Genomic DNA, 17,222 nt, shown 5'->3' on the forward strand with positions numbered 1-17,222 from the left:
ATACCACCCAGCAAAATAGACCATTCGAATGGATCACTTCCCATTCAAATGACTCACACCCCATTCGAATGGGGTTGCTCTCATTCGAATGATACTTCCACCATTTGAATATCTACCCTCCTGAAGCCCCACACATTCGGATACCTCTTCATAAACCATCCCAACTCTTAACCACTCATCCTAAATTTTCCAAAACACATACATACACACTCACACTGTACCAAAACCCAATTCAACGAATAATTCTACCCACACATCATAAGATTATATCGTGTTATTCATTGATATCAACACCCCATCTTCGGGTCGTTACAAATCCTCCCCCCTTAGGGAATTTGGTCCTCCAAATTCGGGTTTGGTAAATTTGAAAAGCTAAAAGATATACAAATATATTATCTTGTTAAACATATACGTTCACTTACCAGTTTTGGACAACACTGCTTTCCCTGTTTCCATCATACTCTGTCATATGGGTTCCGTCCCTGTTTGCTCAAATAAATGGAGATAAAGGCGTCGCATTTCATTCTCTAGCTCCCAAGTTGCTTCTTCAAAGTCATGTTGTTGCCATAACACCTTCACATAGGGAATGACTCGATTCCTTAACACTTTCTCCTTACAATCGAGGATGCAACTTGGAAATTCTTCATATGCTAAATCTTCTCTTAATTCAAGAGGTTGGAAGTCAATCACATGCTGAGGGTCGGGAACATGTTTGCGTAACATGGAGACATGGAATACATTATGCACACTGGCTAACTGGGGAGGCAAAGCTAGTCGGTACGCTAATGCCCCAACACGCTCTAAAATCTCAAATGGACCCACGTAACGTGGACCAAGCTTCCCTGAAACTCCAAACCTCCTAATTCCTTGTACTGGCATAACCTTCAAAAATACGTGGTCGCCAATAGAAAATTCCAAAGCTCGCCTCCGATAATCTGCATAACTCTTTTGCCTGTCTTAAGCAGCTTTCATTCTGGCCCTAATAGTCCGAATCTTCTCGGTCATTTGCTCCACTATCTCTGGTCCGAGAATAGCCTTATCCCCTATTTCCTCCCAACATAATGGAGACCGACAAGGTCGCCCATAGAGTGCCTTGTAAGGTGCCATACCAATACTGGAACGATGACTATTATTATATGCAAACTCAATCAATGGCAGGTGGTCATCCCAGTTACCATGATAATCAAGCACACATGCCCTCAACATATCCTCCATAGTCTGGATCGTGCGCTCTGTCTGACCGTCTGTCTGAGGATGGAATGCTGTACTAAATTTCAATCTAGTACCCAAAGCCGCCTGCAAAGCATCCCAAAAGTGAGAAGTAAATCTGGAATCACGGTCAGACACTATACTGGAAGGCACTCCGTGCAGCCTAATAATCTCCCCAATATAAAGCTGAGCCAAACGGTTCAAAGGAAACGTCTTCTTGATGGGTAGGAAATGGGCAGACTTAGTGAGTCTATCAACAATCACCCAAATAGTATCATGTCCCCGTGAAGTCCTTGGCAATCCGGTAACAAAATCCATCGAAATATCATCCCACTTCCAAATAGGAATGGGTAGGGACTGAATCAATCCAGCAGATCGCTGATGCTCTGCCTTCACCTGCTGACAAACCAAACATCTAGAAACAAACTCTGCTACATTCTTCTTCATACCAGGCCACCAAAATAATCGTCGTAAGTTCTGATACATCTTCGTCGTGCCTGGATGAATAGTATAGCGTGTACTGTGCTCCTCAAATAAAATCTCCTTCTTCATCCCCCGATCATCTGGTACACAAATACGGCTCTGGAATAGCAACAATCCATCTCCCCGCTGACTGTATCCCATGGGAACATAGTCCCCTATCCGCTTCAACACTTTGCCTAACTCTTCATCATAGGGCTGCTGGGCTCTGATCCGCTGTATCAAATCTAATTGGATTCCTAAATAAGCACAATACAAACCTGGGGTCTCTTCATCGGCCATAATGGTTAGGTCATCCAGTTGTTCTAACAACTGCCACTCCTGTATCATCATCATGGCTATAAAAGCTCCTCTTCGGCTCAAAGCATTTTCCACCACATTTGCCTTCCTAGGATGAAATAAGATCTCACAATCGAAATCCTTAAAAAATTCAATCCACCGACGCTGTCTCATATTTAACTCTTTTTGGGAGAACAGATACTTGAGACTCTTATGATCTGTATAAATTTCTATCTTCTCACCATATAGATAATGTCTCCATATCTTCAAAGCAAAAACAATAGCCGCTAATTCTAAATCATGAGTGGGGTAATTTACCTCATGTTTCTTCAGTTGTCTAGAAGCGTAAGCGATCACACGACCTTCTTGCATCAATACACACCCTAGGCCCATATATGATGCATCAGTAAAGATAATAAACTTTTCCCCACTTTTAGGAATAGCCAACACAGGAGTGGTAGTTAACTTCCTCTTCAACTCTTGAAATGCAGTCTCGCAATCGTCAGTCCAATCAAATCGGGCATCCTTACGAGTTAACTTCGTCATAGGAGAAGATAATCTAGCAAAACCCTCGATGAACCTCCTATAATAGCTGGCCAATCCCAAGAAACTCCGAATTTCAATCACTGTAGTAGGCCTGGGCCAATCCACAACAGCTCTAATCTTCTCAGGATCCACTGCTATACCATCTCCTGAAACGATATGACCCAAGAATCCTATCTGATGGAGCCAAAATTCACATTTGCTAAACTTTGCAAACAACTGCTCCTCTCTAAGCTTCTGCAACACCATAGAGAGATGTACAGCATGATCCTCAGGACTGGGAGAATACACCAAGATGTCATCTATAAAAACAATCACAAACTGATCTAGGTACTCTTGAAATACCCGATTCATCAAGTCCATAAACACTGTGGGGGCGTTCGTCAAACCGAATGGGATCACAACAAATTCATAATGACCATAGCGGGTCCGAAATGTTGTCTTCTGTATGTCCTCATCCCTGACTCTCACCTGGTGATACCCTGATCTCAAATCAATCTTGGAGAAAACCCTTACTCCACGTAACTGGTCAAGCAAATCATCAACTCTGGGGAGGGGATATTTATTTTTCACTGTTACCTGATTCAACTGGAGATAATCTATACACAGTCTTAAAGATCCGTCTTTCTTCCTCACAAATAAAACTGGGGCACCCCATGGTGAAGTACTAGGGCGGATAAATCCCTTCTCCATTAACTCCTGCAATTGGACCTTCAATTCTTTCAGTTCATTAGGCGTCATCCGATACAGAGTCTTGGAAATAGGTTGGGTATCTGGCATCAATTCCACTAAAAACTCTACTTCCCTACGAGGTGGTAAACCTGGAAGTTCATCCAGAAATACATCAAGAAAATCGCATACAACTGGTACCTCTGTCAGTGGTGTACTGCTCCCGGCTTCAGTCATCACAAATGCCAAATAAGCTTCACAACCCTGACGTATCAACTTCTCAACCTTCATAACTGAAATCATGGGAGTCACTAACATGGGCTAGACGCCTCTATACACAAGGGAAGGCTGTAAGGGAGGCTCAAAATGAATGATCTTTTGATGGCAATCAAACTTAGCATAATGATTCAACAACCAATCCATCCCCAATATAAGGTCGAAGTCTCTAAGATCCAAAATCACCAAGTCTCCTGGTAATTTCCTATCATGGACTTCAATTTCACAGTTAAAAAGTACCTCTCTACCCCATAACTGATTACCTCCCGGAGTGGACACAATCAAATGGAAAGGCAATACAATCCGTGGATGAGGTACATGACTCGCAGCATGCAATGCAATAAAGGAGTGCGAAGATCTTGTGTCAAAAAGAGCACGTACATCATGATTATATAATGAAAGAATACCTTGGATGGTATTGGTCCCCTTCTCCGCCTCAGCTGCTGTGAGAGCAAACACTCGGCCCTGTACCTGAGGACTCTCCACAGCAATGGAACGCTGAGTAACCGGTGAAGATCCTCGTGGGCCTGCTCCTGAAGCTCTGGAAGCTGCTGGCCTATGACTACCCCTCTGACTCAGCCCTCCTGATCTCTAGCCTCGGCCTGGCATCGCTCTAGAACAAGTATTCGCCATGTGCCCCTGCTGCCCACATCTATAACAAATCACCTCGGGGGTAGATGAGACCTCCAAGCTACGTGGACAATCCCTGCGTACTTGCCCTGCCTGGCCACATAGATAGCAAACCAATTGCCCGAAGAGACAAGGCCCCCGGTGTTTCTTCCCACAACGAGTACAGGATGGAAGCTTCATAGTCTCACTACTCGAACCAACTTCCCCTCTCCTCTTCTTGCCACTGGTAGATCCCTGGGAAGCTTTGGATCCTCTGAACAAGGCCTGGGTTGCTCTCCACTCCCCACGATCATGCTCAATAGCATAAGCCCTTTGTACCACTGTGGGGTAATCTGTAACTCTCACACCACCATATGCATGTCGGATCTCGGGGCGTGATAGCATGCATATTTATACTATATTTTGGCATTTCACCTCAGTCTTATTAGGCCATTTGAAGTAATTTTTGCTAATATTTCATTATTTTTATTTTATTATGCTTCAAATCATCCTTACACTATTTTTAATCTTACTTCTATGGATCCAGGCTTTAGGGAATGTTGGATGGACTAGAGAAGTGGCTCAACTAAAGGAGCTTGGGATAACTTTCAAGGAGCAGACTTGGGCTGCTCAATTTTGCTGTTTTTGGGCTCACTTATTTTCTGTTGGGCTAGGCCCAACCCTAGCCTTCCTAGCTCTTCATTTCTTAGCCATGTATTTAAGGCCTCTTAGCACTTATTTCATGGGGGGAGGGAAGTGAAAAGAGAGAGGATTCTGGCCGTTTTTGATTGTTAGCATTTTTCTGTTTCCTTCATCTTTTGTTCCACTTTGTTTTTCCTTGCTGTAATGATAGGCTAAAGCATTTGTAACCGGTTGTGTATCTTGAATCCATATGGAATCTGAGTCCCGGATGAGCTACAAAAACATGGTTTGTTTGTTTTAATCTTTTTCATTTCCATTTGGTTTAGTTTGAGCAGATTTGTGAATGCATGGAGTTCATGGCAGGTTTGTGTGAATTTGCATGGTTTCATTTTCTGTTAAATGCTTAAGAGAACAGAATGTTATAGCCGGTTGGTATAACATCTCGGAAATGAACATTATGTGCTTGAACGGTTGTTCTTGCATAGGTCCGGATAGGTTGAATAGAGAGTGGATGGTTGCATTTTGTTTATAAGAGGTTTCTTTATTCATTGTGTTATTCCAATCCTTCTAATCCTTGGACGGTTGTTGGGGATGCTTTAAGTTTTATATCCAGAGATTAAAACACCTAACAAGCTAAGATTTATAGAGTGGACGAGGAAGATTTCACATAGGGGACAAATACACAGCCGGTTGCATTCCTTTTATTGATTTTCATCCATCATTGTCTTTCTGTTTTGATAATTAGTTTTCTGTCAAACCCCCCCCCCCCAAACAAACTGTTGGTTATGTTGGTTCTTCTTGTTCGTAGAAGAAAGTGAGGCTCCTTGTGAGAGATGACCTAGGGTGCACTTTGCTGCAAACTAGAGAAGAGATACAAACATAGATCTCTAATTCTGGAGTGGTTCGACAGCCGGTCAGAATTTTGGCACCGTTGCCGGGGAGCCAAGTTTTTTTTTTTTTCTTCTAAAAACATAAAGGACTGACCCTATTTTCTGTTTGTTTTGTTTTCTTGTTTGTGTGTTTTATCTGTTTTGTGTTCTTGGTGAAAAGGTTATCAGTTGTTGATAAGGTTATCAGTTTGGTGTTCTTGGTGAAAAGCTATTTTGTTCTTGAGATAAACTGATAGCAAGCAGCAATAGAAAGGCCTTATTTGCCTTTTCGATCTTCTTTTTGTTTGTGTGTATTTTCCTTTTATGTTTTCTCGTTTCTGGAATCATTTTTGAACCAAGAAGTGGCTGTTGGAGAGGGCTGCACGACTTGCAACTGGAAAAGCAACCCTGCAGCAACTGAAAAAGCAAAAAGACACCTGCAGTCCTTCTCTTCTCTTCTCTGATTTTCAGTATCACACCTTGTGTCCTTCTCTGGTCTTCATGTGCTCTGATAGGTGCTGAAAAGCAAGCTCACACAGCAAGTAGACAACCCTGCAGCAGATCAGGAGCATAACCATTTTTAGAAAGCTGAATCCCACTTTTTCAGCCTCTGACAGCAGATCACCTGCACAAGAGGATATTCCGTTTTCTTTCTCTCATTTTCCTTTGATTTTCTCTCTTTTAACACTCCATTCAACGTTGTCTTTACCTTCCACACTAATCTCCCTTTTCTTTTGGCAAATAGGCACCAGCAGCTGCAACCAAGAGGAGATCACCCACAGCAGCCTTCCATTCAGCAGCGGTTTTGACCACCTCCATGACAGATAGCATTATTTAAGGATTGAGCTCGAGATACCGGTGCTATCCTCTTTCTTTCTCATCCCTACTTGATATTCTTTCAAGTCCATATGCTTTCCTTGATGTTTTCTTGCATATAGAATGGTTTCTGAAGCAAAATAGGAGCAGGTTTTGAGGAAAAAAATCAGTTTCCCGGTTACTGTTCACAGCTTTTCACTTGCTCCGATTGAGCTGATTTTTGGTGTCCAAAGAAATGGGGGTGTGGGGATAAAGAGTCACTTCTTTACAGTGGGGAGACCCTTTTTTGGCCAAATTCCAACGTTTAGACCACTTTTTGGGCCATTTTGTGTTTCTCAGTGGTTAATTTTGTGTGGTTTTTAGTGTTTTTAGGTCCCTCAGTGTTTTAGTGTTGAAATTTTGTGAAAAATTGCATAAAAAAATCATCTAAGGGCTTCTTGTTTGACCTGTTTTTGTGTTTTTGTGTTTGTGTGTTTTTGACTTTTTGAGTTCTTGGTATGCATAGGCCATATTGTGTGCTGTTTTTGTGCTGATCTCTAGTGCATGACCAGGTCATCTAAGAAAACATTACTTGACTTGGATCTTGAATTAGAGAACACTCTTAGAAGGCAAGCTAGAGAGCTTAAGTCTCGGGATAGGAGTGACCCTAACAGTGCTTCTAATACTTCATCCGAACCTATTCCAGAATTCATCAATATGGCAGATAATGGTAATGGAAATAATGGAAATCATGGTAATGGAAATAATGGAAATAATGGTAATGGAAATAATGCAAATCATGGTCATTTGGATGGTAGAACCATTAGAGAGCTGGCTGCACCTGATGTGCATTATCAGCCCCTATGTATTCAATACCCACAGTTGGATGCTAACTTTGAACTCAAATCTGGACTGATCCATTTGTTGCCCAAGTTTCATGGTCTTGCAGGAGAGGATCCGTACAAGCATCTAAAAGAATTTCATGTTGTTTGCTCAACCATGCGGCCACAAGGAGTAGATGAAGAGCAAATCAAGCTAAGAGCCTTTCCATTCTCACTTGATGGATCAGCCAAGGATTGGTTGTATTACCTGCCACCAGCTGCTATTACCAGCTGGGATGGATTGAAAAGGATCTTCCTGGAAAAATTCTTTCCAGCCTCCAGAACAGCATCAATAAGGAAGGAAATTTGTGGTATAAGGCAGATAAGTGGTGAGACTCTACATGAGTACTGGGAGAGATTCAAGAAGTTGTGTTCCAGCTGTCCTCACAATCAGATAAGTGACCAACTCCTAGTTCAATATTTCTATGAAGGTCTAATCCCCATGGACAGGTACTTGGTAGATGCTGCAAGTGGAGGAGCCTTGGCAGAGAAGACCCCAGCTGCACAAGAGCTGATATCAAAGATGGCACAAAATGCCCAGCAGTTTGGCACCAGAATTAACACTCCTACAAAAGCCATCAATGAAGTCAATGTGGCTGCCACTATGGACCAGCAGAGGATGGAAAACAAGCTTGAGGAATTAGCTTCCATGGTCAGGCAGTTGGCATTAGAGAGAAAGCAACCCCAGCAGCAGCTTTGTGGCATTTGCTTCTTACCATCCCATACAACAGACCAATGCCCACAGTTGCAAGAAAATAATGAATCTGTTGCTGGCATCTTCCCTGGTAGACCATTCCAGCAGCACAATCCACCTTTCCAGCAGCAGCCACAACACAAGTATGATCCATACTCAGCCACCTACAATCCAGGTTGGAGAGACCATCCGAACCTCAGATATGGCAGCCCTTCCAATCAACATGTGCACCAGCAGCAGCCATACCAGAATCAACCATTTCAGCAGAGGTTCCATCCTTCAATTTCAAGCAACCAACCACCAAGGCCAAACCAAGCCATGCAGCAAGCACCACCATTACCCAAGTCAGAACCTAGCTTAGATGATCTTATCAAGCAACTAGCAGCCAACACACTCCAATTCCAACAGAAAACAGAAACCACAATTCAAAATTTGGAGACCCAAATAGGCCAGCTAGCCACAAACATCAATGAGTTAAGGAGTCAAGGTTCGGGGCAGCTTCCTTCACAACCAGTTGCCAATCCAAGAGGTAATGTTAGTGCCATCATGCTTCGAAGTGGGAAAGAAGTGATCATCCCAACCCCTCCACCATCATCAAACATGGAGCAGAATGTAGAGGGTAGCAAAGAGCAGCAGCCCTCCTCAGTCCAAGAAGCCAAGCAGCCAAACTCCAGCTATCAAGAACAAGGAGAGTCTTCCAACATCCAGCCCCTACCATTCCCACATCGAGCAACACAAAACAAGAAAAGAGCAGAGGCCGAATTGGATAAAGAGATTCTGGAAACATTCCAGAAAGTTGAAGTCAACATCCCCCTCCTTGAAGCCATCAGACAGATCCCCAAGTATGCAAAATTTCTCAAAGATTTGCGTACTCACAAGAGGAAGCTTAAGGGGAATGAGAAGGTTAACCTTGGGAGGAATGTTTCAGCTCTCATACAACCTGCCATGCCAAGGAAGTGCAAAGATCCAGGGACGTTTTCCATTCCTTGTACTATAGGAGACATGCAATTTAGCAATGCTTTACTAGATTTAGGTGCTTCCATTAATGTCATGCCTAACTCTATATATGCTTCATTGCAGTGTGGTCCTTTGAAGCCAATAGGAGTGGTTGTCCAACTAGCCAATAGAAGCACAGCCTACCCATCTGGAGTCTTGGAGGATGTCCTGGTTAAGGTTAAGGATTGCATCTTCCCTGCTGATTTTTATGTTTTAAATATGGAAGATGATAACACACATGAGCATGCACCTCTCATCCTAGGTAGACCATTTTTAAAAACTGCAAGGACTATCATCAATGTGCATGAGGGTACACTTTCCATGGAATTTGCTGGTAGCACCATTCATTTTAACATACTTGATGCCATGAAATGTCCTTCTGAAGATCATTCCATTTTGCAAGTTAACTTGATTCAATTGTTGGTTGATGAAGCATGCACTAAGTCTTGTGATTTGATTGATGCATTCCCCACTATTCATGACCTTCCAGATTCCTTCATCTGTCCTGATTGTAGTAATGAGAGTGATCCATGTGATGCATGTTATGAGATTGCTGCATTTCTAGATAACCATCATTCTGAAGTTGAAAATGAGCATGCACATCCTGATCTTCATGGTTTCCCTATGGAGGATATTGTTTCTACTAACCTTGCTGCCATTGAGTTAGAGCAAACCAGGTCAGCCCCCTCTTTGCAGCAGCCACCCACCATTCAGTGCAAGCCCTTGCCTCAGCACCTCAAGTATGCATTCTTGGAGAAAGATGAGAAGCTGCCAGTCATCATTGCAAATAACTTGCAGCCTGACCAAGAGAGAAAGTTGCTGGATGTGCTGAAAAAGAATAAGAAAGCAATTGGGTGGACTTTAGCAGACATAACTGGAATCAGCCCATCTGTTTGCATACACCGTATCTTATTGGAGGAAGGAGAAAAACCAGCAAGGCAGCCTCAAAGAAGACTTAACCCAACCATCCTTGATGTGGTAAAACAGGAGGTAAGTAAATTACTTGCAGCCGGCATTATTTACCCCATTTCTGACAGCAAGTGGGTGAGTCCCGTGCAGGTTGTTCCAAAAAAGACGGGCATCACGGTGGTCCCAAATGAACAGAATGAGCTTATCCCCATGAGAGTGCAGAACAGCTGGAGAGTCTGCATTGATTATAGAAAGCTGAACCAAGCAACCAGAAAGGATCATTTTCCCCTCCCATTCATTGATTAGATGTTGGAGAGGTTGGCTGGTAAGTCACACTATTGTTTCCTTGACGGTTTTTCCGGATACTTTCAGATTTGCATAGCCCCAGAGGATCAAGAGAAGACCACCTTCACCTGCCCCTTTGGCACATTCGCTTATAGAAGAATGCCTTTCGGTCTATGTAATGCTCCAGGTACCTTTCAGCGATGCATGGTAAGTATATTTTCAGATTTTCTAGAGCATTGCATAGAAGTGTTCATGGATGATTTTTCAGTTTATGGCACCTCTTTTGATGATTGCTTGGTTAGCTTGGGTAGAGTCCTAGAGAGATGCATTGAAAAGAACCTTGTTTTAAATTTTGGAAAATGTCATTTCATGGTAGAACAAGGAATTGTTTTAGGGCATGTTCTGTCTAAGAAGGGTATAGAAGTGGATCGGTCTAAGGTTGATGTTATTGCTTCATTGCCTTACCCCACCTCTGTGAGGGAGGTGCGTTCTTTCCTTGGCCATGCAGGATTTTACAAGAGGTTCATCAAGGATTTCAGCAAGATTGCACTTCCACTCTCCCACCTTCTCCAGAAAGAAGTGACCTTCCACTTTGATGCGCAGTGCAAGCGGGCATTCGAGGAACTGAAGAGGCGATTGATTTCTCCACCCATCATACAGCCACCCGACTGGGAGTTGCCCTTCGAGCTGATGTGCGATGCCTCCAACTTTGCAGTGGGCGCCGTCCTTTCACAGCGTGTGGAGAAGAAGTCACATGTCATTGCCTATGCCTCGCGCACCTTGGATGCTGCTCAAGCAAACTACACCACGACTAAGAAGGAGCTTTTAGCTAGTGTGTTTGCTTTAGATAAATTTCACTCCTATCTTCTGGGTTCTAATGTTGTCGTGTTTTCTGACCATGCAGCCTTGAAATACCTATTGAAGAAGCCCGATGCTAAGCCCAGGTTGATACGGTGGATGCTCCTACTTCAGGAGTTCAATGTGGAGATAAAAGATAAGAGTGGGGCCGAGAACCTAGTAGCTGATCATTTGAGCAGGGTCCCTCCTTCTTCAGATTCCACAGTCATGGACTCCCAGCCTATCAGGGATGATTTCCCAGATGAGTTATTATACCACATTCATGGTGTTGAGCCCTGGTATGCTGATTTAGTAAATTATTTAGTTGCTTCTGAATTACCTGCATATTTTAAGAAGGAACAGCTAAATAAATTTAAGAGTCAGGCTCGGTATTATGTGTGGGATGACCCCTATTTGTGGCGCATGTGTAGTGACCAGGTCATCAGGAGATGTGTGCCTAACCATGAGTTTGCATCTGTCTTAAATTTTTGCCACACACTTGCATGTGGTGGTCACTTTGGTCCCCAACGTACAGCTAGGAAAGTCCTAGATTCTGGATTATATTGGCCTTCACTCTTTAAGGATTCATATGAGTTCTGTAAGAATTGCACACGTTGCCAACACACAGGCACTATATCACGTAGGAATGAAATGCCTCAACAACCCTTATTATTTTGTGAAATCTTTGATGTTTGGGGCATTGACTTCATGGGTCCATTTCCTGTGTCATTTGGTTATGTGTACATTCTGTTAGCTGTGGATTATGTTTCTAAGTGGGTGGAAGCTAAAGCCACCAGGACTGATGATGCTTCTGTGGTTGCAGGTTTGGCATGCCCAGGGCCATCATAAGCGACCAAGGATCCTACTTTTGCAATAGAAAGATGGACACCCTACTTCGTAAGTATGGGGTAATACACAAAGTGGCGACTCCTTATCGTCCCCAAACTAATGGTCAAGCTGAAGTCTCAAATAGGGAGATCAAGCAGATTTTGGAGAAGACTGTCCAGCCCAATAGGAAAGACTGGAGCCAGAGATTAGAAGATGCGCTATGGGCCTACCGCACTGCCTACAAAACCCCCAGTCAAGTGGAGCATAAGGCATATTGGGCGATGAAGCAATGCAATATGGACATCAGTCAAGCGGGGTCCCAAAGAAAGCTCCAACTTCAAGAGCTTGAGGAGATTAGGATGGACGCATATGAGAACTCCCGCATCTACAAGGAGAAGACCAAGGCTGTGCATGACAAGCTTATTGTGAGGAAGACATTCGAAGTTGGCCAGAAAGTTCTGCTATACAATTCCCGTCTCAAGTTGATGCCCGGTAAGTTACGTTCTCGTTGGACTGGTCCTTTCATAGTTATTCATGATTTTCCCTTTGGTGCAGTTGCAATCAAGGACGAGTCCAATGCAAAGCAATTCACAGTGAACGGGCAGCGGCTTAAGCCATTCTATGAGAGCTTTCAGGAGCATATTGTGGAGGAGCTGCATCTCCTCAATGCCACCTCCATTTGATACATCAGGCTGTTTCTCTCTCCCTAGTATTTTACATTTACTTGTCCTATTCTTGATTGGAATTGCATGTTTACATTGAGGGCAATGTAAAGTCTAAGTGTGGGGGGAGGCAGCATTCTTATTTTAGCAGCATTTTCTTTACCTTTCCATATTTCTTTTTCCTTGGGTTTAGTTGAGTCTGTTTTGCGTGGAAATGCAAGTTAAGCAATTAAGTCTAAAAGAACCCAGCATGATTAGAACTTCGATATTATCTTCCTTGATTTCAAGTGACTTGGCAATGAGTTTGATTTGATAGATTGATTGGGTAGTATACAGCCGTGAGGATTTTGAGCCTATTGTCTTTCTTGTGTGTGCATTCACCTATCATGATCTCCAATCTAGAACTTGTTTTGATTCTTGGTTGAGGCTATATTTGTTCATGCATAACTCAAACATGATTAAGGCATTCTTTCTTGTCCCCATTTGGCCATTTTGTTATTCAAAAAAAAAAAAAAAAAAAAAATCAATCAATCAATCCCTTTCGTTTGCCACTTAGAGCCATCATTTTTACCCTTCATTTTCATACACCCTTTTTGGACCTTCCAACCTTAGGAAGAGGAATATTAAGTGCATTCTAGAGAGAGAGATTGAATTCATCAAGCAAGTCATAAGGCCAAAGGCCATTTGCATCCATGAAAAAGAAAAAGAAAAGGATAGAATGGTGAGAAGGAGCGTAAAACGCACTCATCTCTACCAAAAAAAAAAAAAAAGCAAAGTTGAGACAGAGCGTAAAACGCACTCAACCGAATAAAGATGCAATGTTTTTCATAATGCTTGGAAATTCTATCTCTTGATCTTGGAGTTGCATGAAATGTTTTCTCAACCTAAGGCATGTTTTCCTTCATTGTTGTCTTTCCATTTCTTTCTTCCCCACATTACAACCCTGAATAAGCCCTTTTGATTTGTGGCATGCATGTAACATAGATAGTGGAGATTGAGAAGATAAACAAGCTTATGGTAGTGGAATTGTGATTGGGTGAATTTGAGCGAAACAGTCACCACCACCTCTTGAGAGATTTTTGAGCATACACTTGTCCTGTGAGAGGCTTCTACTTTTGATTTGTCTTATTGAATGAATTGCCATATCACTTGTTTTCTTGGAAGTAGAGGAAAGATGATCTTTGAATGATGAATTCTCGAAGACTTACCTTGCATCTGATTTCTGTTTTTCCGCATTTTTATTCTTGAGTCATAGAGTGTAGTGTTTTGCCCAGGAGTACAAAAGTCTAAGTATGGGGGAATTGATAGCATGCATATTTATACTATATTTTGGCATTTCACCTCAGTCTTATTAGGCCATTTGAAGTAATTTTTGCTGATATTTCATTGTTTTTATTTTATTATGCTTCAAATCATCCTTACACTATTTTCAATCTTACTTCTATGGATCCAGGCTTTAGAGAATGTTGGATGGACTAGAGAAGTGGCTCAACTAAAGGAGCTTGGGCTAACTTTCAAGGAACAGACTTGGGCTGCTCAATTTTGCTGTTTTTGGGCTCACTTATTTTCTGTTGGGCTAGGCCCAACCCTAGCCTTCCTAGCTCTTCATTTCTTAGCCATGTATTTAAGGCCTCTTAGCACTTATTTCATGGGGGGAGGGAAGTGAAAAGAGAGAGGATTCTGGCCGTTTTTGATTATTAGCATTTTTCTGTTTCCTTCATCTTTTGTTCCACTTTGTTTTTTCTTGCTGTAATGATAGGCTAGAGCATTTGTAACCGGTTGTGTATCTTGAATCCATATGGAATCTGAGTCCCGGATGAGCTACAAAAACATGGTTTGTTTGTTTTAATCTTTTTCATTTCCATTTGGTTTAGTTTGAGCAAATTTGTGAATGCATGGAGTTCATGGCAGGTTTGTGTGAATTTGCATGGTTTCATTTTCTGTTAAATGCTTAAGAGAACAGAATGTTATAGCCGGTTGGTATAACATCTCGGAAATGAACATTATGTGCTTGAACGGTTGTTCTTGCATAGGTCCGGATAGGTTGAATAGAGAGTGGATGGTTGCATTTTGTTTATAAGAGGTTTCTTTATTCATTGTGTTATTCCAATCCTTCTAATCCTTGGACAGTTGTTGGGGATGCTTTAAGTTTTATATCCAGAGATTAAAACACCTAACAAGCTAAGATTTATAGAGTGGACGAGGAAGATTTCAGATAAGGGACAAATACACAGCCGGTTGCATTCCTTTTATTGATTTTCATCCATCATTATCTTTCTGTTTTGATAATTAGTTTTCTGTCAAAAAACCCCCCCCCAAACAAACTGTTGGTTATGTTGGTTCTTCTTGTTCGTAGAAGAAAGTGAGGCTCCTTTTGAGAGATGACCTAGGGTGCACTTTGCTGTAAACTAGAGAAGAGATACAAACATAGATCTCTAATTCTGGAGTGGTTCGACAGCCGGTCAGGGCACAACCCTCACTGGAACTTAGAAGCCTTCTTCTCCTCGGTAGAAATCAAATCAGGGGCATACCTAGCTAAGGCTATAAACTCAACTTCATATTGGGCCACTGTCTTGCTGCCCTGCACCAACTCTATAAATTCATACACTTTCTGCTCTTTATACCATGCTGGGCAATAAGCTTCATTAAATGCATTTTGAAATTCTGCCTAGGTAGGATCCCTAGGCCCATACCTCTGACGGATTGTCTCCCACCATCTTTCTGCATCATCCCTAAGGAGGAATGTGCCCAACTGCACCTTTTGGGCATCTGTACAACCCATAGAGCGAAGGTGCTTTTCTATGGAAAGCATCCAATTCTCCGCCACTGCTACATCCGTCCCTCCAGTAAATTCTGGTGATCGAAGCGCCATGAAGTTCTTCAACAGCTGACCCCCATCACTGCTTCCTGCCCCCTGTACTCCAAGATTTACCACGGGTTCCTCCACTTCTCTGCGCTCTTGTCTAGGCTGATTATCCGCCAATCTATTAATAGCTTGCAAAATCCCCGCTAGAGTGCCATGCATCGCAGCCATCCCCTGACGTAATTCACTACTAGAACCTTCTGAAGCCTCAGACGCGGCCTCAGATGCTGCATCAGGGATAGCTGCAGTTCGTCCTCGGCGAGCACTCATATCCCTGAAGACACACTGGAGCTAGGATCCAATTCGCAATTATTAAACTTTACCAAAAACGCATATCAAAGACTGACACACACTCCTAACTCTACCCGACATCCTAGGTGCACAGGGTCATCTCTCGACTGCTCTGATACCAACTTTGTAACACCCCCTCCCCCAAGTTAACCCATTTCAAGGCAACCTGGAAGAATGGGTGCTAGAGAACATAGACAAAACAACACGTAGCCACAAGCATGCATACACCTGCCATCCATCAAACTCAAACCCAAGATAAATACTTCCAAGGATTACAGCATGACTTTTCTTTAAGTTACATTACAGACAAAATAAAGTCTACACATCTACCAACACAACTTCCCAAGACCCTTTAAATCAAGAGAGGACCCGCACGCGCACATGTCTACCCATCCTTCTTGCTTGACTCCCCACCTGCTACCTCTTTACCTTTACCTGGAATGGAGGAGAGTACAACGTGAGCTACAAAGCTCAACAAGCATAAGAAATAAGAAGGAAGAGCATGGCAGATAATAATAGGATACAGGTGTGGTGAACATACATATTGACGAAAATGACAGGTGATAACTCAAGAGTTACACACACACCCGTAATGATAATGTCATGCATAACACGCATATAAGTCTGTCAACATATAAATGGCCAATGGCCTCACATAGAAAATAAAATGCAACATAATACGTACCAGTCTGTAGCTGAGTCCGGTGACCATAGGTCATATCTGATACACTTGGCTATAGCCATACGTACATATATATAAATACATATATAATCTCACCCATGGTCGTCACCACTGGGCACGCCCCTCAATCGTCACCGCAAGAGCGTAACCCCAGTCAGGCTAATGCCTACTAGTTTTGGGGGATATATCCCGGCGGTACACAACCGCAGCGCGCATAATCATCTTTGTCCATGCCTTTTCCAATGCACATGCAACACATAAAGTGGCCACATACAAATTGCACGTGCTAGAAATAAAAACTGATGCTCGTGCACACTCATGAGATGTTATGCAGGAAGTCAAGCCAAGATATGCTCATGATGCACAATTACTATTCTTTCAGAACATGCCATGACAGTACATATATAAGTAATCTAAAGTTATTCTCTGTTCATAACATGTTCAACACGGCTAGCCAATAAAACTGAGTCACGGATTTCTTGTTTAAGCTCAAGTTGACAGTGAGATATATAAAGTAGGGCATGGAGAAGAAGCAAGTCTACCATGCAGATTTCCACTTAAAACTCCATTCCTTAGGATTAGTGGGGAGAAACAAGCCCCACATGGCTGTTGGAAACTTTCCCCCAACTTAAAACCATAACCCCAGTCAAGCTCTTAAGACACGTAACCAGCCCATACCACAATAAAATCCAAGAGAAAAAAGGAAGGAAGAGAGAACTTGCCTTTTACTTCACCGATCAACCACTAAGAACTCTTTGGATGGCAAGATCTGACTTGCTGTGAAAAGAAAAATTAGGGTTTGGAGAAGAACAGAGAACATACGAGAAAGAGGAAAAGAGTGTTCTGTTCTAGTGAGATTTTTCTCATAATTTCTCTTTTTATATTATCTTTATAAGTCATTTCTATCCATTTAATTATTTCCC

At 42.5% G+C, this 17,222-nt stretch overlaps 2 protein-coding genes across 2 annotated transcripts; both read right to left on the minus strand.

Annotated features, from left to right (window-relative positions):
- Positions 1-465: 465 nt before the first annotated feature.
- LOC127804520 (uncharacterized) lies at positions 466-879 on the minus strand. Its single transcript, XM_052341392.1, has one exon. The coding sequence runs from the start codon at positions 877-879 to the stop codon at positions 466-468; it is 414 nt and encodes a 137-aa protein (XP_052197352.1).
- Positions 880-3,501: 2,622 nt separating this feature from the next.
- On the minus strand, positions 3,502-4,470 carry LOC127804521 (uncharacterized). The gene is made up of 2 exons (XM_052341393.1): positions 4,123-4,470; positions 3,502-3,927 (listed from the first exon to the last, which is right to left on the minus strand). The coding sequence occupies exons 1-2, from the start codon at positions 4,468-4,470 to the stop codon at positions 3,502-3,504; spliced, it is 774 nt and encodes a 257-aa protein (XP_052197353.1).
- Between the last annotated feature and the right edge of the window lie 12,752 nt (positions 4,471-17,222).

The sequence above is a fragment of the Diospyros lotus genome, chromosome 6, assembly GCF_014633365.1.
Source record: "Diospyros lotus cultivar Yz01 chromosome 6, ASM1463336v1, whole genome shotgun sequence".
NCBI classification, from domain to species: Eukaryota; Viridiplantae; Streptophyta; class Magnoliopsida; order Ericales; family Ebenaceae; genus Diospyros; species Diospyros lotus.

Excerpts from the sequence above, each read along its gene's own strand:
- LOC127804520 (XM_052341392.1), bottom strand. The coding sequence starts at position 879 with ATGCCAGTACAAGGAATTAGGAGGTTTGGAGTTTCAGGGAAGCTTGGT.
- LOC127804521 (XM_052341393.1), bottom strand. The coding sequence starts at position 4,470 with ATGCTATCACGCCCCGAGATCCGACATGCATATGGTGGTGTGAGAGTT. Across the intron at positions 3,928-4,122 it reads AGGTCTCATCTACCCCCGAG|GTACAGGGCCGAGTGTTTGC; the intron begins GTGATTTGTTAT and ends GAGAGTCCTCAG.